The sequence below is a fragment of the Callithrix jacchus genome, chromosome 7 (assembly GCF_049354715.1).
Source record: "Callithrix jacchus isolate 240 chromosome 7, calJac240_pri, whole genome shotgun sequence".
NCBI classification, from domain to species: domain Eukaryota; kingdom Metazoa; phylum Chordata; class Mammalia; order Primates; family Cebidae; genus Callithrix; species Callithrix jacchus.
This window is the reverse complement of record NC_133508.1, coordinates 78786652-78812949: the sequence shown is the minus strand read 5'-3', so window position 1 is coordinate 78812949 and position 26298 is coordinate 78786652. Positions and strand designations below refer to the sequence as shown.

Here is a 26298-nt window from a genome sequence, read left to right as displayed (position 1 = left end):
TTCTATTTGCCCTTCTTTAACATTTACCATAGAAGTTAAACTTTTGAGGGCGCAGTAAAGCCATAAAAAACCATTTCTTAGGAGAGAGAGAGAGGAGTTATCACAATGTATATATTCAAAATTCTAATAGCAGAAAACTTTATTGTTTTGACACCCATATTAACTCTAAACAATGTATATGAAGTATATTTAAGAGACTGTTCAGTTGCTCTACAAGATGAAGAAAAATAAAACTATAGTGGATGTACACACATAGGAAGACAAATATTCCATATTCTCACTCATATATAGTAGCTAAAAAAGTGGATTTCATGAAGATAGAAAGGAAATTGCTGATTACCAGAGGCCAGGAAGGGTAGGGGGAAGGGAGGTGAAGAAGTTGATTAATGATATAAATATATACTTAGATAGAAGGAATAAGTTCTGGCAGGACCTGATGGCTCACACCTGTAATCCTAGCACTTTTGGAGGCTGAGTCCTTTAGGTCAGGAGTTTGAGACCAGCCCGGCCAACATGGTGAAACCCCATCTCTACTAAAATATAAAAATTAGCCAGGTGTGGTGACACACACCTGTAGTCCCAGCTACTCGGGAGGCAGAGACAGGAGAATTGCTTGAGCATGGGACATGGAGGTTGCAGTGAGCCGAGATTGCACCACTGCACTCCAGTCTGGGGGACAGAGCAAGACTCCATCTCGAAGGAAAAAAAAAAAGAAGAAGAAATAAGACCATATGTCTGATAATCCATAGGATGGCTATAGTTAACATTAATTGATTCTATATTTCAGAATAGCTTAGAAGAGAATAATTTGAACATTCCCAATATAAACAAAAGATAAAGTTTGGGGAATATCCCAAATTTTTCTGATTTGATTATATGACTGTATTAAATTATCACGTTATCCCCCAAATATGTACATCTAATATGTATCAGTAAAAATTTAAAAAAAAAATTAAAAAAAAATCTCAACTGGCTTAAACCAGAGAGATTTATTGCTCTCTCAGGTAGAAGACCAAGCTGATAGGTGGGTCAGAGTTATAAATAGCTCTGTTCCACAAGGTCATTCAGATGTCGAGGTTCCTTCTAATCTTGTTTTTCCAGTATTTTTCCAGGGTATTACACTCAGCTATTTGTGGTTGAGCAAGGTCACCACCACCATATCTGTCTCACAGCCTTCAATAAGAGAGAAAGAATGAATGATGGGCAAAGACATGACCCAGAAGTGATACACATCACTCCTACTCACATCCCATTGGTCACACCTTAGTCACATGGCCACAACTAGCTGCTCATGTATCTGGAAGGGTAGTCTGTAGCTGTGCAGACATGAGTAGATACTGTAAAGATCTATTACCGAAAGGTATGAGGGGAGAATAGATATTAGGGGATCATTAGCAGTTTTCACTACAGAAGTTTATTTATTTTTGCCAGCCTATCCCCCAATCAGTTAAGAGAGTTGTCAGAGAGTAGCCATGCCAAAGGACTTTGTAATATTAGGTTAGTAGCATGCTAAAATACAGTAGAAGAGATTTCACTAGTGATTTAAATTTGTTTTCAGAAACAAAGCACAAAACTGAATGTTTGATAATTTAATGAGATCACTTCAGACTGTGTTAAAGTTGCTGGATATATGAGCTAATAATTATTTATTTTGTTCTTGTATTTTAGGCCTCAACTCCATATAGCATAGATTCAGATTCTTTGGGAATGGAGTGTATTATTTCGGGAAGTGCCTCTCCAACTCTGGCAATCAACACTGTGACTAACAAAGTAATTTCATTTTTTTAAACATTATTGAAATGTCATTGAGTAGTATATTTAATTTGCTTTTGTAATAATGGTAGAATTCTATATGATTGAGTTTAAAGATTATATAAATTTGTCTACCCTATACATGGTAGCTTGAAGGCTAAATTCAGAATTTTTTTAGATATGCACAAATTAGAACAAAATATCTCTCAGGATGAATTAGAAAGTGCTTATTGAGAAGTTCTGTACTCATTTAAAAATTCTTAGCTCTCACAGTTCCCCTTGATAGAATTTGTGAGCCAGCATTTTGTTGAATCAGTTTGTTTCAAAATTATTAATTACCTCTCCAAATAAGTGGTTGAAAAAAAGATTGTCAAATTTTGGGGAGTTACCAGAATCCAGTAAAATAAATAAGTGGACAGCATTATAGAGTTTACTGTGATGGTAGTGTGCCTATTTTCATGATATTCAAGTCTAGAAACATAGCCAGAAACAGTGTATGGTAGTTTGTTACATTCAATGACTGAGTCACAACTTTGTGATGGGTCATTATATACCTAGTGCGATACAAATGTCTCTTCTTTATAAGACGGTTTCTTAATCTTATATCTCAAAACCCTGAAAAGGCTCTGGGAGGTTCATGAATTCAGTTTTGTGCATCTATTTTCTTCTCTACTAGATCATGAGTACTTGAGAGCCATGCATCTCTCATACTTATGCTCAGATTCTCTTTCAGTCTTGTTTTCATTTTCTCCCTTTGGGTTTCACCTTCTTTTTCTCTCTCCCTCTCTCTAACTTTTATTCTCCCACTGTAAGTACACACATAAATATGAACACATATACACACATTATTGCACTAATATGGCACTCATAGGATCTTTTTACTTGTAGAAAGATAGTAGATAAACAGAAGACAGATTATAATCAGACTGACATAGTCAAGATTTCCAATTCAGAAAGGAAACTGGCAACCTAGGCGTAAAGGAATGATTCTTCTCACATGGCAGTCTCTGGAATAAATTACGTCATAGTCACTTAGAGGATTTATGGAGGAGGGGGTGCGGGGATTGGTGGTGGTGGTAATCCCAGGATTCTATTGCAGTCCTACCCAATCAGTTATTCTATCATTATTAATAGGGCCCAGAAATATGTATTTTAAAAAATGATCTCTAATGGTGACCAGCTAGATGAGAATTTCTGATGAAGTGGGTGAGTTAGAATCAGAGATACCTAATACTGCTCTGTGCAGTAGTCTGAGTGATGATGAGGACCTAAACATAGATGATAGTTGTGGTTATTAGGAAACAATTAAGAAGTAGTAATGCCGGGACTTTATGACTTATGACCAAATAATGTGAATGTCAAAGGAGCTGAAGGTTTTGGATTTCTGCATCCAGATTTGACAGAATACTAGTATTAGATTAACCTTTCTGCCTATCTGTGTAAAATACCAGATATACATAGACACACACCTCTCACCTCCCACCTCCTTGATTAAAAAAAAGAAGACGGGGGTATTAGAAACTAGGACAGCAAGGACTTTAGGGTTCAGGATCCCAGAGAAGAGGTAAACACATTGAGATAAGTTCTGTAAATTTTCCTTTGGTACATTTCCTGATTCCCGGTGCATAACATAGGGGCTACACAGAGAGCAGTAGCCTAGAGCAGTCATTCAACTAGGAAGACAAAAATTGGAGCTTGGAGTTACCAAACAGCCAGGGCTTGCAGACCCAAGTCTCAGGGGCAAGTTAAACCTTTTTTTTTTGAGACAAGGCCTCACTCTGTCACCCAGGCTGGAGTGCAGTGGCATGATCTCGGCTCACTGCAACCTCTGCCCCCTGGGTTCAAGCAGTTCTCCCGCCTCTGTGCCTGGCTAATTTTTGTTTTGTTTTGTTTTGTTTTGTTTGAGACAGAGTCTCACTCTGTCGCCAGGCTGAGTGCAGCGGCATTATCTTGGCTCACTGCAACCTCCGCCTCCTGGGTTCAAGTGATTCTCCTGCCTCAGCCTCCCGAGTAGCTAGACCACAGGAGTGCTCCATCACGCGTGGCTAATTTTTGTATTCATAGTAGAGATGGGTTTCACCATGTTAGCCAGGATGGTCTCGATCTTTTGACCTTGTGATCTGCCCACCTCGGCCTCCCAAAGTGCTGGGATTTGACATGAGCCACCGTGCATGGCCTAATTTTTGTATTTTTATTAGAGACAGGGCTTTACCATGTTGGCCCGGCTGGTCTCAAACTCCTGACCTCAGGTGATTTGCCTGCTTTGGCTTCCCAAACTGCTGGGATTGCAGGTGTGAACCATCACGCCTGGCCAAATTCAACTTTTTATAAGCAGTATCCACTTAAGGTATTTGTGTGCTAGGGCTCAGACACAAAGTAGTTTTTTGCTAGCAAAATTCAACAGTTTCACAGAATAGGAAGAACAAATACTGTATATTGTGTTCTTCAAAAGAGAAGAGAGCCATGGTAAACACCCTAGGCTTTCAAGTTGATATCTAAGAAAAATTTTGTTCTGTGAGTAAGAGCAAACCAAAATAGATCAGCCTCAACACTAGAGTGGTATGCTCATATTATTTTTGCAGAAAGAAAAGTAAATTCTCTTTGGAGGAAGGTTACATCCTCCAGAGCTTTTGTAATTTTCATTAAGTAAGATGTTGCTTTCAGTCAAAATTTCTAGGCATGCTAGGAGATAGTTCAAAATAACTAAATATGAAGTTGTGTGGGGAGGGAGGTAGTCAATATAAATGTGATTTGAATATTGATTGCAAAATAACTATAACTGATATGGTCAAGAAAATAGATGAGTTATAGAAAATTTACCAGAGAATTAGAATTTATGGAAGAATCAAGAGGAAACTGTAAAACTAAAAAAAAAAAAAAATGCAGTAACTGAAATTAAGAATTCAGCAGATGAGTTTAACAACAGATCAGACATATCAACAGAGAAATCTAATGAAGTGGAAGATAGATAGGTCAGTAGAAAATTTGCAGATGGAAGCACAGAAAAAAAAAAAGGATGGAAAATTCAGAAAAACTTAAGAGGTAAATGGGACATGGGGAAAGGGTAAAACAAGGTTGTTTTTAGTGTGCAGGAAGAGAAGAAAAAGGAATAAAGAAGATCGATTTAAGCATGCCTTTCTGTAATTCATAGTACAAGCAGACCAAATCAAAACAACCTCATTTAAAGATAGAGAATATTTGAGCTGGGTGCTGTGGCTCACCCCTTTAATACCAGCACTTTGGGAGGCAGAGGTGGGCAGATCACCTGCAGTCAGGTATTTGAGACCAGCCTGGCCAAAATGGCAAAACTCTATCTCTATTAATAATACAAAGATTAGTATTCCAGCCTGGGTGACAGAACAAAACTAGTCTAAAAAAAAAAATCCAGAATATTTGAACCACATGATTAGGAAATCTGACACAATGAACATATACAGAATACTCTGCCCAATGGATGCAGAATATCCAATTTTTAAGTGCACATGGAATAATTATCAAATTTAGTCATGTGATACTGATCTATGCTAGGTCATAAAGGACATTTCAACAAATTTCGGAAGACTGACATCTTACAGAATATATTTTCCAGCTGATTGGAATTAAGGTAGAAATAATAAAAAGATAATCAGAAAATTTCCTCAAAATGTGCAGGTTAAGCAATATAATTCCTGATAACATATGGATCAAAGAAGAATCATGATAAAAATTAGAAAATTCTTTGAATTGATGAAAAACATGACCTATCAAAGCCTGTGCAATGCAGTTAAAATAACCTTAATTACATGTATTAGACTGGAACAAATATTAATGATTTAGGCATTTAGAGAAAGGAGAGCAAAACAAATTCGAAGAAGAAGGTAATAAAAATGAGAGAAGTTCATGAAATAGAAAGCACATATTAAATAGCAAAGTCAACAAATGAGAAGTTGATTTTTTAATAGAGATTAATAAAGTCAGTAGGGACTTCTGCTTGCCTCTAGCCAAAGTGCAATAATAGGGTCTAGATATACTCTGCTACCTGAAACAACTGAAAAAATACACAAAATAATAATTTTTAAGAGATTGGACCTCAAGGAACAAAGGACAGCAATCCCTAAGAAATGGTGAACAAACAAGATGAACCCTAAAATTGTCCCAGCTTACTTCCTAGAGAAAGTTTCCAGGGCACAATGCAGGAGCATAGAAGTCTCCCTGAGTTGAGGAGGTAGAGTTGGGAGATAATGGAATCCAAGTTGTCTAGAGTTCACAGGGCAGAATACCAGAGGGAAGGGAGCTGAACAAGGGCAGAGTTTCAGAGGGTGCTTCTTGAATCTTTAGCTGGGTTAGGGTTATTGATCAATGCATGAATGAGGAGACTACCCCTGGCTATGGAAAGAACCACCCAGAATAGTATAGACAGTCATTGAGACTCGTAGAACCAAGTGTAGATCCTTTTCCCACGAGAGTGGAACACTTAATTTACAGAGTATTAGGTGAAGTTCTCAGAAGGCTTTTATTGCCTTAGTAACAGGAGCAAAAAGTTAGTCTTGGACAAAAATGCTGCTCTAGTCTTACCTACACATCTTAAAAGCAAAACCAAAAAGGATCAAACTGTTATTCAGTAATCAGAACTTAATTTTTTTATTTTAGTTTTTTTGATATGTAATTCATATTTCATAAAATTCACCCTTCCAAAGTTTGCAATTCAGTGATTTCTAGTATATTCACAGGATTGTATAACCATAGTCACTATTTCCAGAACATTTTCATTACCTCAGAAAGAAAACCCCACACGTGTTAGCAGTCACTCTAATCCCTGTATATTACTTTCTAGTTCTGTGGATTTGCCTGTAGTGGACATTTCAAATAAATGGAATTGTAGTATGTGACCTTTTATGTTTGACTTATTTAAATAAGAGTGTGTCTTCAAGGTTCATCTGTGATGTAGCATGTATAATTATATTGTTTCTGTTGTCAAGTTATTTAGCTATGTTCCAGAATAAAGCATAAAAACACAAAACACCCAGCACGAAACAAGGTAAAAGTCACATCTTGGATCCAATAAATAATTACCAGGTAGGCCAAAGAAGTGGTAAAAAACAACCCATACTGAGGAAGAAGTCACAACTGACCCAGAAATGATACAGATGATAGAATTAGCTTAGAAAAGGACATTAAAACAGTTACAACTATATTCATGGAGAAACTAAAAGACACATTGGATTATAAACCCAAAGGAAACTCCTAGAGATAAAAACTGCAATGTCTGAGTTAGAAAATATACTAGATGGGATTAATAACAGACTAAACAGAAAGATTAGTAAATTTGGAGATACAGCAATAAAAAGCTATCCAAAATGAGATAACAAAAAGACTGTAAAAAAGTAAAGAACATTAGTGAGCTATGGGGACAGTTTCAAGCAAACTAACAAACATATAAGCTGCTGATGGCAATCCGGATCTATGCAAAGGAATAAAGAATACCAGAAATGGTAACTATGTGGGTAATTGTAAAGCTACTTTTTTTCCCGATTTAAATTTCTTGAAATGGTAATAGATTATTTAAAGCAAAAAAAATAACAAAAATGTATTTTGGATTTCTATCATAGGGAGAAAACAAGGGAGTGTACAGTAGTAAGGGTCTTATACATAATGTAGTATAGTCTCACTTCAAGCTAATAGAATTGATAAGGCACTATTAAAGTTCATGAAGAAAGAAATACAATTTGCTAATATCTGGGATGAAAAGAAGGAGCTGGCCAGTCACGGTGGCTCACGCCTGTAATCCCAACACTTTGGGAGGTTGAGGCGGGTGGATTACCTATGGTTGGGAGTTTGAGACCAGCTTGACCAACATGGAGAAACCCTGTCTCTACTAAAAATACAAAATTAGCCGGGTGTGGTGGTGCATGCCTGTAATCCCAGCTACTCGGGAGGCTGAGGCAGGAGAATTGCTTGAACCTGGGAGGCAGAGGTTGTAGTGAGTAGAGATTGTGCCATTGCACTCCAGCCTGGGCAACAAGAGCGAAACTCTGTCTCAAAAAAATAAAAAATAATAATTAAAAAAAAGATAAAAAAGGAACTATATCTATTCTACAGAATTAAAAAGATAATGGAAGGATAGATATGAAATCTTATGCAAATAAAGTTGAAATTTTAGATGAACTAGACAAAATCTTTAAAAATGACTTAATAAAACTGGCACAAGAGTAAATAGAAAATGTTAATAAATATATATAAGAGATTGGACCTGAAGGAGGTCCATAATTAAAAATATGTAATTAATATTAAAATTAAATTTGAAATATTTCTGTATAGAAGACTTCAGGCCCAGCAAGCTTCAAGGAATTCTTACAAATATTTAATGAAAAAATAGCATTCATCTTACATAAACACTTCAAGAAAATTTTTAAAAAGAGATAACATGTCCCAATTTATATTTTGAAACCATCATAGCCTAAGTAACAAAACGTGACAAAAACTGTACAAGAAAGGAAATTTTGAGTCAGTCTCATGAGCATAGATATTAAAATCTTAAAATGTTGACAAATTTAATCCAGCAATACATAAAAAATATAACATCACGAACACAGTTGTATTCTAGAAATGCAAGTTAGGTCTAGCACTAGGAAATCTGTTGCTGTTGTTCTTCTGATAGTTTGAAGTACTTAATGTATACTTCACATTTTATCATGCAGAATATTACGGAGGCATACTCAGAGGTCATGACTTAATAAAATCTTAGAAAGCTGTAAATAGATGGAAACTTTCTTAATTTGATAAAACCTACAAAGAAGCCTATAGCAAATGCTACGTTAAATGGTGAACTACTGAAAACTTTCTCTTTGAAGTATAGAAAAAGAGAAAGATGTTTGCTATCAGCACTTTTATTTGACATTGTGTTGGAGGTCCTTGCCAGTTAGAAGTTACACAAAAGAAATAAAAAGCATAAAGTTTGGAAAGACAGAAATAAAGTTGCCTCAGATGGTCACAGAAAGTTGAAAAGAATCTACAGCTTAAAGCCTTAGAATTAAAAAGTGAATTTAGTGAAGTTTCTTGATAGAAGGTTAATGTTTGATTTCAGAAATCAATTTTATTTCTGCATACTAGGCACAGATAGTTTAAAAATAAAATTTAAAAGATCAAATACCTTGGCTTAAATGAAAGATGAACCCTACACAGAATACTATAAAAAATTATTGAAAATGAAGACATAAATAGACACACTTTTCATGCAGAAGACTATTGTAAAAGAAGTCAGTTTTTCCAAAGTTGTACACAGATTTAATGTGATTCCAGTCCAAATGTTCTTTGTGGAAAGGGAGGCAGTGAGTAGAAAATAAGCTGATAGTTCAGCAAAAATGAGACACCAAATGACCAACAGTAGCTAAAGAAAATATTGAAGGCTAGGCGTGGTGGCTCATGCCTGTAATCCCAGCACTTTGGGAGGCTGAGGCGGGTGGATCACAAGGTTAGGAGTTCAAGACCAGCCTGACCAACATGGTGAAACTCTGTCTCTACTTAAAATACAAAAATTGGCCAGGCATGTTGGTGGGCACCTGTGATCCCAGCTACTCAGGAGGGTAAGCCAGGAGAATTGCTTGAACCCGAGAGGCAGAGGTTGCAGTGAGCAGAGATCATGCTGCTGCACTCAAGCCTGGGTGACAGAGTGAGACTCCTCAAAAAAAAAAAAAAAAAAAAAAAAGGCTGGGTGCAGTGGCTCAAACCTGTAATCCCAGCACTTTGGGAGGCCGAGGTGGGCGGATCACCAGGTCAAGAGATCGAGACCATCTTGGCCAACATGGTGAAACCCCATCTCTACTAAAAATACAAAAATTAGCTGAGCATGGTGGCGTGTGCCTGTAATTTCAGCTACTCAGAAGGTTGAGGCAGGAGAATTGCCTGAACCCAGGACGCAGAGGTTGCGGTGAGCCGAGATCGCGCCATTGCACTCCAGACCGGGTAACAAAAGCAAAACTCCGTCTCAAAAAAAAAAGGATATATCCTATATTATTCCATTTGTACTTAATTCAGAAATAGGAAAACCAATTAATAGTGATAGAATTGGTTAACTGGGGAGATATGAGAGGGATAATGACTGACATGCATGATGACTGGGAGAGTACATGAGCTTCTAGAGTGCTGGTAATAACAGTTTATCAGTGGTTCTCAAAGTATGGTCTCTGGATACCTAGGTAACTGAGGCCAAAACTCTTACTCATGATAATATGTGTTGTCTCTTTTTTTATATTTTCATTCATTCATTCATTCATTCATTCATTCATTCATTCATTTGAGACAGATTCTCGCCAGGCTGGAGTGCAGTGGTACGATTTCATCTCACTGCAACCTCTGCCTCCCACGTTAAAATGATTCTCCTGCCTCAGCCTGCTGAGTAGCTGGGACTACAGGCGCACACCACCACACCTAGCTAATTTTTGTATTTTTAGTAGAGATGGGGTCTCACCAAGTTGGCCAGGATGGTTGCGATCTCTTGACCTTGTGATCCACCTGCCTCAGCCTCCCATAGTGTAGGGATTACAGGTGTGAGCCACCATGCTTGACCTATATTTGCATATTCATCAGGTGCAGCAGAAGCAATGATGTATAAACCTTCCTGTACCTTAGCACAAGTGACACTTAACTGCACTAGTAGTCATTATATTATTTACTCACATACATACCCTCAGTTCAGTTTTATTTTTAATGCTAGTTTTAAGAATATCCTTGGTGAAGCAAGAAAAAGTTTTAAGTCATGACCTTTGAATACATGTCTTTTTAATATTGTGTATGATGAAATGTGGAGTATGTATACAGCACTTCTAGCTACAAACCCAAGTAAACTGGTTGCTTCAAGCAAAAGCATTTGTGTGACTGAGTTCAAGCCACACTGAATAGTTTGTTCATGGATTGCTGTTCTTAAAAGAACAGGTGACAAGGATTATTTAGGTATTTGGCTGATGTTTTCTTGAAAATGAATGAAGTCCGTCTATCACTTCAAAGAAAAAAACTAATAGTATTTGTTGCTGGTGATAAAATTTTAGCTTTTAAGCAAAAATAAAAAACAGAATTTTGGAAAACTTTTATCCATTAGAGTCTGATAGCTTCTTAGTCTTTTTTTTTTTTTTTTTTCCTTTTCTGAGACAAAGAATCTTGCTCTGTTGCCTAGGCTGGAGTTCAGTGGCACAATCATATTTCACTGCAGTCTTGACCTCCTGGGCTCAAGTGATCCTCCCACCTTAGCCTCCCAAGTAGCTAGGACTACAGGGTACATGCCACCTACTTTTTAAAGTCATTTGTAGAGATGGGGTATTGCTATGTGTTGCTCAGGCTGGTTTTAAACTCTTGGCCTCAAGCAATCTTCCTAAATTGCTGTGATTCTAGGTGTGAGCCACTGCATCCAGCCACTTTCTAGAAGAAATGATTTTTCTAGTAAGATTAGTGGTGATGTAAGTAAAATATTTTTGTTGTATGATAAAATATATCAACATTTGGAAGGTCTGCATAACTTAGTGAATCAATATTTTCTAAATGGCCAATGCATAATGTTATAAAATCATGCATGGGTACATAAAATCATACATGATTCATTCAAAGTACAGGTAGAATAGTGGATTTAAATGAAACAGTATCAAAGATTTGTTGATATTGTTTCAGATTCCACACTGTAACTAATGTTTAAGAAATTGCTACATGTCATGTTTCGATGTAGTATCAAAGAAGATCTGAAAAGCCCTTTAAAATAATCTTTCACCAGGTTTTCTTTCTGTACTTCTACCCAAACAACATATTGCAACAGATTGAATGCAGATGTAGATATGAGAATCTAGCTGTTTTCTATTAAGCCAGACAGAAAAGGGATCTGAGACTAACGTTTGAGAACTGCTGTTCTCTACTTTGAACTGGGTAGTGATCATACATGGATATGCTGATTTTGTAATAAAATAATTTGTACACCTTATATATATTTAATAACATTTTTATCCTTTTAAATAAACTAAGGAGTTGTCTGAGATGATGGAGGATATTTCTGGCATGAGAGATAAGCAACTGAGCATGGACAAGAGAGAATAAACAGCAAAGTAAATGACAATGGGATGCTTATAATTTGTTGATATTGTTGTCTAGCTTTTTCTTTTTTTTTTTTTTTTTTGAGACAGAGTCTTGCTCTCTTGGCCAGGTGCCAGGCTGGAGTGCAGTGGCGTGATCTTGGCTCACTGCAACCTCTGCCTCCTGGGTTCAAGCAATTCTCCTGTCTCAGCCTCTGAGAGTAGCTGGAACTACAGGCGTGTGCCACCATGCCCAGCTAATTTTTGTATTTTTAGTAGAGACGGGGTTTCACCATGTTGGCCAGGATAGTCTAGATCTCTTGACCTTGTGATCTGCCTGCCTCAGCCTCCCAAAATGCCAGTATTACAGGTGTGAGCCACCGTGCTCAGCCTGTTGTATAGCATTTTAATTATTCCTGAGTGCAGCGAAATTTACATGGGAAATATTTACCAGAAAAATCTTTGCCAGAGTTTTTATTTTATTCACTCTTATTTTTTCTTATATTCTTTTCCCTTATGTATTTCCTAGACAATTAACTGTTCCTAACTGGTGTCATTGCAGAACAATTTAGGTTTGCCTGAAGCAAAGAGGCATTTATGCCTAGTTTTCTACTTATTGGGCCTTTTAACAATTGTCAGTGAGCATTGAGCCTGACCCCATTTTCAGCACAGACAGAAGGATGGTCAGCTGGTTACTGAATTCAGCAAATGCTTATTAACTCTACACTAAGCGAAAAACACTATGGTTTGTGATTACTTGTTGGGATCTCAAGGAGGTAAATCTAGTGGTAGATAAAAGTATGCCACAAATAAGACCATAAAGCCAAATGTATTAATTATTCTCCTGGAAATAGGTGGGTATAAAGTTGGTAGTAGAATCTGAACAAAACCTTGAAGAATAATAGGCTAGTTTTCTATTCTAAAAATACCTTTTTTGTTGTTTCTGATTAAAAATTATGTCTATCTAATGCTTATTATAGACAAACTCAAGCACTGTAAAAATATACACAAATGTAAAAGTCTTCAGGAGTCCTCAGACCCTTCCAGATAACTATTAACAGTTTGACAGTTTTTTTAAAAGTTGGATCATATATTTATGATTTTATCAATGTGCTGAACAGTGAAGTTTCCAATTTTCAGTATTAAATATTCTGTGATGCCTGTGATTTTTTAAAAACAAATATTTTTTTATATGTGCTTCTTTTTGATTTCCAAGATTCTGATAGAACAGTAATTTTGCTTAAAACCTGAGCAAAAATTTATGCACTACAGAAATGTTTAATAGAGTAAAAATCTATTATATTCCTCTCTTACTAAGTGTTTATAGGCTAATGATACCTGATAATTATACCTGGCAAATTCTGCTATAGATTTATGTGCCTCTAAAAGACATGTTCTTTAGTTTGAGGGTTGAGAAAATTATTTTATGATAAACATGAAGTTAGCCATATGAGGCATGGAATTAGGGTAAGCTTCTAGGGAAAAGCCGCTGACATTTTTCTTCTTGTCAGATGCCTACCGAGTTGTATTTTTACAGAGTTGTCTAACAAGTACTCCTTATATTCAGTTGTCATTTTTTCTTTTTTCATTTTAGGTAACATTGTATAACACTGATCAGGATGGTAGTGATAGTCCCCGCAGTAGCCTTAACAACAGTCTCTCAGACCAGAGTTTGGCATCTGTTAATTTGAACAGTGTTGGAAGTGTGCATAGTTATACACCGGTAAGTCTAGATGAAGTTAACATGTTTTTAGTTATTCATTTAGTACTTAAAACTAAACCAAACATAATTGAAATGCAAATAAAAAATGTTTTTCTCACTAATAAGTTTATTAACTCACTAAGTAGATCAAACTAAATTAGAGGAGGTTATAGCTTGATAGTGTTTTAATTTGGTACCATATTAGATTTTTAAAAAATGGTCATGCAGTGTTAACAGATTTTGGTCTACTTTATTCTCTCTGTTCTGTGTCCAAGAGAGAAGCAACTGGAACAGGAAAAAAAATGCACTTTAGTCTAGTACAGTGATAGTTGGCGATATTCTACACTTCATAGAAAAAGAGGTTAGAAAATGTGTGTATCAACATGGTTTTCAGCTGTAGATCTGAGAAGGGAATTCTGTAAACCCCAAAGGTTAGGGTGGCCTGGGATTCAATTGTTAACTACTCTTGTATTTTCAGTTTGGATCCAGGGGGGAAAAAAAGCCATGCTATGGGACCCGTGTGTGAATATACTAATTTGTTGCCTATTACAAGAACTTGACTCTTAGGTTATCCGTTATTTCTTTTCAAACTACCTGTCAACTGCCTTCCTCATTGGGCAGATAACAGACCCCAAGAGCTACACACCACATTGTTTGTCAGTGTAAATGTGATCTTACCAGGTCACTCCCTGTTCTGGGATGAGTAAATAGGAAAAAAACTTACACAGGACAAAGATAAAAAGGGAGGGACCCGAGAGAAAATAACACAAAGGAACTAATTGCACAGAGAGCAGAACTAAAATTCACATTGAATGTGGGAAAAGAAAAAGTTGCCTCTGCAAAATTATTATTGCTCTATAAAAGAAAATATCCCACAATGGAGAAGAAAGAAAATGAAATAAAGAGTATGTGAAAGAAGATAATAAATATGGAGAACTGAGAACTGTAGTTGTCTCTATAGAAGAAAAAGTTGGTGTAGAACCAGTTTTTAGAATAAGCAGAGATTTAAAGAGTTACTGAGTTTTAGAAAAAAATTAATGGGGAAAAAACCTATATAGTTAGCCCTCCATATCTGTAGGTTCCATATCCACAGATTTAACCAAACCTTGGATTGAAAATATTTGAACAACAACAACAAAAACAAACAAACAAAAAAACAGTACAGCAATAAAAAATACAGAATGGAATGAGGTGGTTCATACCTGTAATCTCAGTACTTTGGGAGGCTGAGGCAAGAGGATTGCTTGAGACCAGGAATTTGAGATTGGCCTGGTCAACACAGTGAGATCCCCATCTTAAAAAAAAGAAATAGCCCGACATTGTGATATGCACCTCGGGAGGCTGAGAAGGGAGAAGCACTTGAACCCAGGAATAATCATGTCATTACTCTTCAGCCTGGGCAATTAAGTAAGTCCCTCCTGCCTTCCTTTTATAAAAAAGAAAAAAGTATAGTTTAACAGCTATTTACAGTGTATTAGGTATTACTTATCTAGAGGTAATTTGAAGTATATGGGAAGATATGTTACATCATTTTGTATAAGGGACTTGAGCATCTACAGATTTTGGTATCTTACTAGGTTGGGGTTCCTGTAACCACTCCCTCATGGATACCAAAGGACTACTGTATCTAGATACATTATGGCAAGTTTTTAAATTTCATAAGTAGTCACCCATATAAATACTTTGACAGAATAAGTAAATTATATATAAAGAAACACAAATCAGACCTCCCCCTCTCTTTTTCTCTCACTTTTTAGAGACAGAGTCTTGCTAATTTGGCCAACCTGGTCTCGAATTCCTGGCTTAAGCAATCCTCCTGCCCTGTTGGGTTTCCAGAGGGCTAGGATTACAGGCTTGAGCCACCATGCCTGGCCTCAGGCTTCTCTTTGATACTGCTAAATGCCAGAAGATAACGGAGCATTGTATGCACAGTTTTGAGGGAATGGGTTTGGAATAACAAATATTATGCTCAGTTAAATTTTTATTCATATGTGAAGGCAAGAGAAAGACATTCTTTGATATGCAGAGCTTAGAGAATATCCTGCCTTTGTTTTTACACGTCTTTCCTGAAAAAAAAAATTAACCCCATCAAGGGGTAAATCAAATTAAAGAATAATGATAAAGTCAATTTATAAAACAACTAGTTGGAACATTGAAGCAAACTAAGCAAAGATATAAAATAATTTTAAGTTGCTTTTTGAGTAATTTAAGTGTAAAAAATCTTGACCAAAAGAAAGCAAAGAACACAGTCCAGTATCAAAAATAGTATAAAAGGACAAATTAAAGAAGCATTTATAGAACTAGGTGACAGAAGTAAGAGTTAACATGGTCATTGTGCCAATAAATGTAAGAGAGTTAAACTGCCCTGTTAAAAGCTAGACTTTGTAGACTGCTTTTTTTTTGTTTTTGAGATGGAGTCTCGTTCTGTTGCCAAGGCTGGAGTGCAATGGGGTGATCTCAGCTCATGGCAACCTCTGCCTCCCAGGTTCAGGCGATTCTCCTGCCTCAGACTCTCAAGTTGTTGGGATTACAGGCGTGAGCCACCTGACTGGGTTTTATATTTTTAGTAGAGACAGGGTTTCACCATGTTGGCCATTTTGGTCTCGAACTTCTGATGTCAGGTGATCTTCCCTCCTTAGCCTCCCAAAGTGCTGGGATTATAGGCATGAGCCACTGTGCCAAGACCTGTTGTTTTCTTTCGACAACAAGATGTCAAATGCTTGAGCAGTCCCTAAGCAACAGTGCTGTGGCAGCTGCTGGTTGGGTTTGTCACACCTATATAGATTGATTCTGTAAGGCCACAGTGAGCCCACATGGATTGAGATACTTTTATTGCTTATATAGACAGTATAAACTAGGTTAGCATGGTGTCAGCTCTCTACATCCCAAGTGACAGTACCAAAACAGAGGACCAAATGATAGACAACTCACATAGTAGCTCACTCTGTAATAGAGGAACAAATTCTGTAGGGCAGTCAAGCAGTTTTATAACCTGCAGCTGTACCCTAAGGGAGTAAGGCAGAAAGTCCCATGCCTCACTCAGCCAGGGAGGTAGATGAGAAACTGTTTTTTTGGCAACCCTCACGCAAGACAGAAAAGTGGATGTGTAATTGCCCCATGGCCATCTCCTTTAAGACATGAGGGCTAATGAGAATTTTCTCCTCATAAGAACACTTGTTCCAAAATAATGACAGGGTGTTCCACCAAGGCTTAGGTCATCCTGCCATGGAGCCAGCCTTGCCTGCATGGTTTGTGTGGACATGTGTAAGGTCATTAGGGTGCCAGTGGTGGAGACATTTTCCTGTGTAAAATTCATCTTTTTTCATGTTATTGCAGACTCCTTATGAGCATCATTTTGAATGGCTACATAAGTTTCTAGTCAATGTTCATACCTTAATTTTTCAAAACACTAAACAAATGGTAGTACCACCAATGGTAGGGTACCACCCTTTCATATAGTATGTAGTCTTTAAGAAATACAAATGATTATCTTTTATTAATTTTGTCTAGTTTTGCTGTTTTTAAAGATAAGTCTTCCCTGGAAATGAAGAGTTAGGCTTATTTAAGCTCCTTGTTGCTTTGGGCAGAGCCATACATCTGACTCATAGTACTCACAGTATTTGGGTTTGTATACTAAAAAATTAATTGAATAAATGAAAGAAATGTTAGTAGCTTTATAGTTAGTGGAGTTTGAGATAAAATTGCTTCTGTAGAAATCAAGATTGAAGATTCTGTAGGAAGCCTAGAAGGATTCTAGGCCCAACTCATCACTTATTTGTATGATCTTAGGCAAGCTATTTAACTTCCTTGAACTCTTTCTTTCCCTTCTGTGAAATATGGAGATTGGGTTAGATTTCTACAGTTCTTCAGGATTCAGTTTAACTGTTTTGCTTTCTGTTCTTTATGCTTTGACAAACAATGGGAAAGCCTAAGACAGAAGAGTTGTTTTCTTTGAATTTCAGTGTTGGCACTGTTTTCAGTTATATATTTTATATCATAAGCGATTTGTAATATAGAGACACTGAATTAGTTGTGTTTTCTTTTAATGTTAGGTGACAAGCCATCCAGAATCAGTCTCTCAATCATTAACTCCTCAGCAGCAGCCACAGTACAACCTTCCAGAAAGAGACAAGCAACTACTTTTCTCGGAATATAATTTTGAAGATCTTAGTGCCTCATTTCGGAGCCTTTACAAGTCAGTTTTTGAGCAGTCACTTAGTCAGCAAGGTGAGTTTTCGTAAAACCTTTTTTATAACAAGGTTTTATTTATTTATTTATTTTTTGAGATGGAGTCTCACTCAGCCACCTAGTTTGGAGTGCAATGGTGCAATCTTGGCTCACTGCAACCTCTGCCTCTCAGGTTCAAGAGATTGTCCAGCCTCAGCCTCCTGAGTAGCTGGGATTACAGGCTTGCACCACCACATCTGGCTAGGTTTTTTGTATTTTTAGTAGAGACAGGGTTTTACCATGTTGGCCAGGCTGGTCTCAAACTCCTGACCTCAGGTGATTTGCCCACCTTGGCCTCCGAAAGTGTTGGGATTACAGGCGTGGGCCACCTCGCCTGGCTAGTTTTATTAAGGTTTTAAAATTATTTCACATGACAGCTGTTACACTCTTAATCTTAGAATATTATCATGACAGTAAGAATCAGATAATTGTAATTTGATCTTTGTGCCTTTATATGTTCTATTTATATCATAGCCCAAAAATGGCAGATAAATTTCATCTTGCATGCCTACTTATTTGTTTACTAGTGGCATCTAGGAGCACTGTATTAAAGAATTCTGACACTGCCTCTGTACCATATGGGAAAGACTACTCTATTAATTAGTAATATCTGGCATATGAAGTGTTTGAATGGTGAAAGTTGCACCACAAGAATAGATTGTCCCTTGCTTTTGTTCTGACTGGTATTAGCAAAAAGAGATAGCTATCGGAATGTGGTAGCACCAAATTTTTGATTTGTGTGTGGCACTTACAAGTTAATATGTCAGCTACTGGTAAACTCTCGGTCATTGTGTTACACAATATACTTAAGTCAGATTTTAATATTAAAAGTGACTTTAGTTGGGACGCACTGTTATATCTCGACCAAATGCTAGATTCTTGCTGTAATGTGTTCTTGTACCATTAGCTGCTGGTTTAATTTTAATCAGAGGATAAAGATGTCACATTATCTTTTCCCCAAAGACGACTAGTCAGAAACTGTTGGGAATGCTACTGTTGAAGCATTTCCTAGCTACTTGTTTGGCACATTAACTTTTTGTACCCCATGTTTCCTGCTGCTGTGTTACCATACCTTATAATGGGTCATTTATAAACAACAGAAGTTTATTTCTCACAGTTCAGGAGGTTGGGAAGTCAAGATCAAGGAACCAGCAGATTTGGTGTCTGGCGAGGGCTTCTTCATTCATAAATGGTGCCTTTAGCTGTGTTCTCACATGGAGCTGAATGCTGTGTCCTCATGTGGCAGAAGACATGGAAGGACAAAAAGTTACTAGCTAGTTCTCTTGATCCCTTTTGTAAGGCCTAATCCCCAATTACCTCCTAAAGGTCCCACTTTTTTTTTTTTTGGAGGAGTCATACTCTGTCACCCATGCTAGAGTGAGTGTGATCTCAGCTCACTGCAGCCTCTGCCTCTGGGTTCAAGCAGTTCTCTGCCTCAGCCTCCTGAGTAGCTGGGGTTACAGGTGTCAGCCACCACACCCCGCTAATTTTTTGTGCTTTTATTAAGGGCGAGGTTTCACCATGTTGGTCAGGCTGGTCTTGAACTTCTGACCTCGTACCCGCCTCCGCCTCCCAAAGTACTGGGATTATAGGTGTGAGCCATCACTCCTGGCCTATGTCCCACTTCTTAACAAACACCATCACCTGGGGGATTAAGTTCCAACATAGGAATTTTGGAGGAACATATACATTCAAACTGTAGCACCCCAACTCAGAAGGTTTACATGTTCACAGCACTGAACAAAAATAAACAGAAATCCTTGTCTTTATACTGTTTGCATTTTAATACTGTCAGTTAATGTTAATATTATATACTAGTGTTATATGTAACAGTTATATACTGTTTATACTGATGAATATTGATAAATGTGTATGTGAAGTGGCTTTTTCTGGTTAGTATTTGAGTTTAAAGTAAGATTGATATGTTTTCTCAGCTTTTAACTTAAGCTTTTTATCTATGAAAGTATAAAAAGAACTAATAGAAGACTTTGCTAAGCAAATCCAATCTTGGTATTCATAACAGAAAAATAAGAGCTTTGAAATAACAATGATGACAATTTCTGAAGCCCATAATTCCGTTCCATCATGCTATTTTAAAAAAAAAAACATCGATAGGAATTCTGGGTTCTAGTCCAGGTTCTACCGTAAAGCCAACTGAATTAACCTCTCATCTCTGGACCTCAGTTTCACCATTTGTACAATAAAGAGGATTGGATTAGATCAGTGATTTTCACATTGTTGTCTTCAAAGGCCTTCGCTTTTGTAAACATCTTAGGGATTGTAGGAGGAGAAATGTGCAAATGCAGAGATAGATCTAGTAAGATTCCTTCCCCAGCTTCAAAAAAAAAAAGCAACTTTATTATACCTATCAGCTTTATATATTCGGCTTCTGGAGAGATATTTTGCTTTCTTTTATTTAGAAATTATTTGAGATTGAAAATGTTGATATAGATGACACCTTATATATTATGGTTCTCTTATAATATGCTAGGATTTTATTGAAAATTGATAATGAAATTACTGCTTTCTTTGATCTTACAGTAATAACGCTATAGATTCCTTCTTCATGACAATTTTGTAGGGCCAAGGCAAGAACTTTTATTAACTCTTCTACCTGTAAAAACTTGGTAGCTTTTAAGATTATCTTGCAGTGTACTCAAATACAGTTTTACTACCAATGACAAGTATGAGAATAATTTTATCTGTTTTAAAAGTTTGATTCTTTTACTGATTGATGTTATCTTGTGGGTTTTTTTAATTTAATAAAATTTTTTAAATGTTTGGTTCAGCATAACATTGCATGGGCCACTCTTTGGGATTTGAAAATAGTCTAGTTACATAGAACCAAATGTTGCAATAAGATTAACTACCTGCAAACCAAACATATATTACCTTTAACATAAAGCACTTTTAGCTTAATCATCATTGTGGCAGCTAACATTTATTGAGTTCATCCTGCAGCTTTTACCTATGGCATTTAATCCTTGTAATGACTTGTAATGACTCTGTGAAGTAGGTGCTATTGTTTATAGTTGAGGGAACTGTGGCTTGGAGAGGTTAAATAACTTTCCAAAGTTAATGTGTAAATGTCAATGCAGAGAATAACTACTTTCTGATACTGTAAAGTTTACACTCTTAACCCCTAAACTTTTAATGTGACTCAAGAATATGCCATAGGAATAATGAAAAAGAATAGTGGAGATGGCTGCCTTGTTTTGTTTAGTCTTAAGAATCCTAGCCACTTTCAACCTAAAGTTTTTGGAGTAGTCATTGATAAGAGATCAGAAATCACTGGGCTTTTATTTCTCCCCTCCTCTTCTATCAAAGCCTTGGTCTTTATGTCTTCAGAGAGCCATCCTGGCTGTGACCTCAACTAACTTTTCCCCTAATATTTACTTATCTTTTAAGACTCAATTCAGGCACTGTCTTTAAAAGAAAGCCTTCTTGCGGAGTGTGGTGGCTCACAACTGTAATCCCAGCACTTTGGGAGGCCAAGGTGGGTGGATCACCTGAGGTTGGGAGTTCGAGACCAGTTTGACCAACATGGAGAAACCCCATCTCTACCAAAAATACAAAATTAGCTAGGCATGGTGGCACATGTGTATCATCCCAGCTGTTTGGGAGGCTGAGGCAGGAGATTCACTTGAACACAGGAGGTGAAGGTTGCAGCAAGCCGAGATTGCATCATTGCACTCCAGCCTGGTCAACAAGAGCAAAACTCTGTCCCCCGCCCCCAAAAGGCTTCTCTATATTTTGAGCTTCCTCCTAGCTGAACAGACAAGGAGCAACCTTTTCATAATCCTCTGTATACTTTAGCTTTAGTACTTATGTTTTTGGTCATAATCTTGTTAAATGTCTGTCTTTTCCACTTGAGGCTGGGGAATTACATTTATCTTCTCAAGAACCCCAAAGCCTAGCGTGTAGTGATGTTCTATAAGCATTTGTTAAATTGAAACAGTGTTGCTTCCTGGCATCCTATGCTTTTATTATGTTAATAATTTTGCAAATGTTTATCATAAAATACAACTGGAATCTGACCATAAATGCTCTTGCTTTCTCTGACTGTTTTTAGGTTTGATGAACATCCCTTCTGAGTCTTCCCAGCAGTCACACACTTCATGTTCCTATCAGCACTCTCCCAGCAGTACAGTGAGCACTCACCCACACAGTAACCAAAGCAGCCTGTCCAACAGTCATGGGAGTGGCCTCAACACCACGGGCAGTAATTCGGTTGCACAAGTCTCACTGTCTCACCCCCAGATGCACACACAGCCTTCTCCACATCCACCCCATCGACCACATGGTTTACCACAGCATCCACAGCGTTCCCCGCACCCAGCACCACACGCACAGCAACACAGCCAGCTCCAGTCCCCTCATCCCCAGCATCCCTCTCCACATCAACATATACAGCACCATCCGAACCATCAGCATCAGACGTTAACACATCAGGCACCCCCACCCCCACAACAGGTATCCTGTAATTCTGGTAAGTTTTCGTCTCCTGGCTTGTGTTTGGCTAACTGTCAATCAGGATCTGTCCTTTGTTATTTGGGGCTCATGTAGTATTTACTACCAAAACCTCTTTTCATCTGTTTTTTGTGTGTGTGTGTGTGTGTTTCCTTGCTATAATCCTATAGTTGTAACTCATTTAATTCATAGACTGACTGGGGATTTTTTCGATTAAAGTTTATTGTGGCAACATAGGGGCAAACCCAGCAACCCTTGCAGGTTTTGCTTTTAACACTTATTTTGTTCTTCTGCCCATTGAAAGTGTTTTTGTGAGCATTTGAAAGGAGAATGAGATGCAGTCTGCACTCTTCTTGTGATACAGTGTGGTATAGAGAGTATAGGTTTATGTTGGAAAATACCTGTATTTGAATCCTCGTTATGGCTCATATGACCTTGGGCAAGTTACTTACTTCTTTTAGCGTTATTATTTTCTCATCTACATAAATGGAGCTAAAATATTCTAGTGTACATATAATACTGTTATGAGGATCATACTGAAAATACAAATAAGAAATGCCTAGACTAGTACTTTGTATTTTTATACTCATGAATGATCTCCTTTTCTTTGCTTATTCCTGCCAAGTATCTCATCTCAGAATGATAGATTGCAATGGAAGAAAATGTTCTCATATCCCACTTAAGAAAAAAAAAAATCTGTTGCTCTTAAGATAGGTCTTGATGGTTTGTCACCAGGTGCTTAACTGACATTGCTTGCAGGCCAGGCAGTCTTCACACTGTGGAACTCCAAAGGGGTGTCTATGTACATAGACAGTAAGGTAGATGGAGCCCTTAGAATCTTGCAGAGTGCAAGTCTTTCCCTCAGTTTGCCTGACTGTCCACTTACCAACCATATCACTAATGAGATTTTTATCCTAGAGGAAAGATTTTAAAATACTAGACAGTGCTGGTTCTTATTTACCGATGGAAAGTTTTTACCATTATTTTAGGTACTTAGATTATTATCAAGAAAATGAGCTTTAAATAGTGCATAGTCTCTCTTATATTTTAACTTTACTTATATACTTAAAATTTTCTGGAGCTATTTCCTTATTTACCAAATGGAAAAAAATAAAGTTCTGTTGGAGAATTAGGTAGCATATAAAAATGTATAGCAGGCTGGGTGCGGTGGCTCACACATGTAATCCCAGTACTTCGGGAGGCCAAGGTCGGAGGATCACAAGGTCAGGAGATCGAGACCATCCTGGCCAACATGGTGCAACCCTGTCTCTACTAAAATACAAAAAAATTAGCCAGGTGTGGTGGCACATGCCTGTAGTTCCAGCTACTCAGGAGGCTGAGGCAGGGGAATCCCTTGAAACTGGGAGGCGGAAGTTGCAATGAGCTGAGATTGCACCACTGCCCTCCAGCCTGATGACAGAGCAAAACTTCGCCCGTGTCTCCCCTCAACCCCACCAAAAAAGGCGTAGAAGTAAGTGTACCTGGAGCCTAGTAAGTCTTTGATAAGTGTTAATGTCACATTCCTTCTCTGTCCCACAGTTACTCATGAAGTTATTTGGGGGCCCAAAATCTGAAATTAAAACCATCTTCATAGCATTTTTCTTTTTGTTGATTTATCATAACAACAAACCAAATTCAATGCATATTTTAAAAATCTATCAAACGGATATTTTAATTTTTGTTTAACAGTTGATTTTGTTTGCCTAGTTGTTAATTCTAAGTAGGCTCTAGAATAAAATTGAAAATTGTATATGGATCCTACTTTGATGAGATATTTCTTAAACATCTTGAAATGATTTTTAGATACATGCCTAGAGAAAAACTTATATAATAACAGTTTAAACTCTTTTCTTACCTAATCATCATTGTGTACCTTTGGATGTCGATATGTTCTTCAGAAATTTAAGTCTATTCTTAATATGATTTTAGGGATTGACTAATAAGTAGAGACTGAGTGTCAGTAGAATTCTGATTCTCTAATCGTACTCTTTTTTTCCTCAAGTCTAATGATTGCCAGGGGAGAAACAAGTACGGTTAGAGCTGGAAACAATCCATGATATGCCCTTAGTGTTCTGTTACACACATGGTAGCTTACCAGAGAAGGAAAATAGACTTCCACCTTGGGAAGTTAAGAATAATCATTGTGGCTGTAATGATTCCTCTTTGTGAACTATACATTTCTTCTTATAAGATGAGACTATGCAGATTGTCTTTAATAAGGAAGGAATGGAGGGAATAGGAAATGGAAGTGGTATGAGTGCCCATTATGTTATCGTCATTTTAGATAACGTTATCTTATGTCATCCTCCCAAATCAAGTATAGATTACATTTTATGTATAGGAAAAGTGCAACTAAAAGAATTTTAAGTAATTTGCTTAAGATCACAGTGTGTTAAGCAATAGAACTGGGGTTTATATCCTGACATGTCTGATTTCAAAGCTTATAACAACAGTTATTCTAAAAGGACTAAAATTAGTGGACATTTACCAAGTGAATAGGGTTTGCTCACCCACTCTCTGCAGAGTTTGCTTTATTTTTATTTGCCAAGTCCGTATTTATTAAAGGAGCCTCCCTTTCCTCCTACCCATAACAGCAACACATTAGACATGGCAAGTTCCTGGTCATAATTTCATTTCAGTTAACCTTTTTCCTACCTTGACATTTTGACTGCCTGAGTTTTGTTTATCTTAAGAGATCTGAATTCTAGTACTGCTTTGGCTGTTGTATTACCTAAGTGACTTAAATCATGTAATTCCTTTGAACCTTGGTTTCCTTATCCATGAATTTCTTTTTGAACTAAAGGATCTGAGTCTGGTAGACTTGCATGTTCCTGGCTCATTTGGGGTATTAATTTAATTCTTTCCCAGCCCCCAACAAATTACCTAGATAATGACTTGCTTCATGGCATGGTTATGTTGTCTCTAGTTGATTGTTTATTTAAAAAAATCCTTAATTGGCAGAATTTTTTAATGAAATAGCCAGTAGTTGATATAGCTGAGAGTTGCCTTGATGTAACAAAAACAAACCAACCAACACTTTTTATTGGTCTTTATCTTTATCCATCTGGGTTGATCCTCGAAGCAGAGTGGGTTGACAGCAGTCATTTAATGGAGAATTTTATTCCTCTATTCAGCACTGCTGTCTCATTGAGGGTAACTCTTGCTGTGTGGCTTCTAACGACTGCTTTGCTGACATAGACTGTGGAGTCTTAACCTCTTCTGATGGTGTTATACCAGAGGGTACCAGTTCTGACGAAATCCCTTACCTGGTTTCATCAGCATTTCTTTTTCTTTTTTTAAATATATTTATTTTATTGCACTTTAGGTTCTGGAGTCCATGTGCAAAACATGCAGGATTGTTGCATATGTACATACATGGCAATGTGGTTTGCTGCCTCCATTCCCCCGTCATCTATATCTGGCATTTCTCCCCCTGTTACCCTCCCTAACTTCCCTACCCCCTGCTGTCTTTCCCCTATTCCCACCCAACAGACCCCAGTGTGTGATGCTCCCCTCCCTGTGTCCATGTGTTCTCATTGTTCAGCACCTGCCTATGAGTGAGGACATGTAGTGTTTGTTTTTCTGTTCTTATATCAGTTTGCTGAGAATGATGGTTTCCAGATTCATCCATGTCACTGCAAAGGACATGAACTCTTCGTTTTTTATGGCTGCATAGTATTCCATGGTGTATATGTGCCACATTTTCCCTGTCCAGTCTGTCATCAATGGGCATTTGGGGTGGTTCCAGGTCTTTGCTATTGTAAACAGTGCCGCAGTAGACATATGTGTGCATGTGTCTTTATAATACAACGATTTATAATCCTTCGGATATATACCCAGTAGTGGGATTGCTGGGTCCAATGGAATTTCTATTTCTAGGTCCTTGAGGAATTGCCACACTGTCTTCCACAATGGTCAAACTAATTTACACTCCCACCTACGGTGGGAAAGGTGTAAAAGTGTTCCTATTTCTCCACATCCTCTCCAGCATCTGTTGTCTCCAGATTTTTTAATGATCGCCATTCTAACTGGCATGAGATGGTATCTCAGTGTGGTTTTGATTTGCATTTCTCTTATGACCAGTGATGATGAGCATTTTTTCATATGTTTATTGGCCTC

The 26298-nt window shown here is 37.4% G+C and overlaps 1 protein-coding gene across 11 annotated transcripts in view; it reads left to right on the top strand.

The window, feature by feature from the left end:
- The window catches only part of FOXJ3 (forkhead box J3), a 182372-nt gene that overhangs the window by 138265 nt on the left and 17809 nt on the right, over positions 1–26298 (top strand). For 4 of the 11 annotated variants that reach the window (XM_009001029.5, XM_009001030.4, XM_078331409.1 and 1 more), the window contains 4 exons: positions 1669–1770; positions 13375–13503; positions 17535–17709; positions 21782–22198. In XM_009001029.5, the coding sequence (XP_008999277.3) occupies positions 1669–1770; positions 13375–13503; positions 17535–17709; positions 21782–22198 (823 nt within the window). The remainder of the gene's footprint in view (positions 1–1668; positions 1771–13374; positions 13504–17534; positions 17710–21781; positions 22199–26298) is intronic. The other 7 variants (XM_035251057.3, XM_078331410.1, XM_035251058.3 and 4 more) reach the window with 4 other exon arrangements.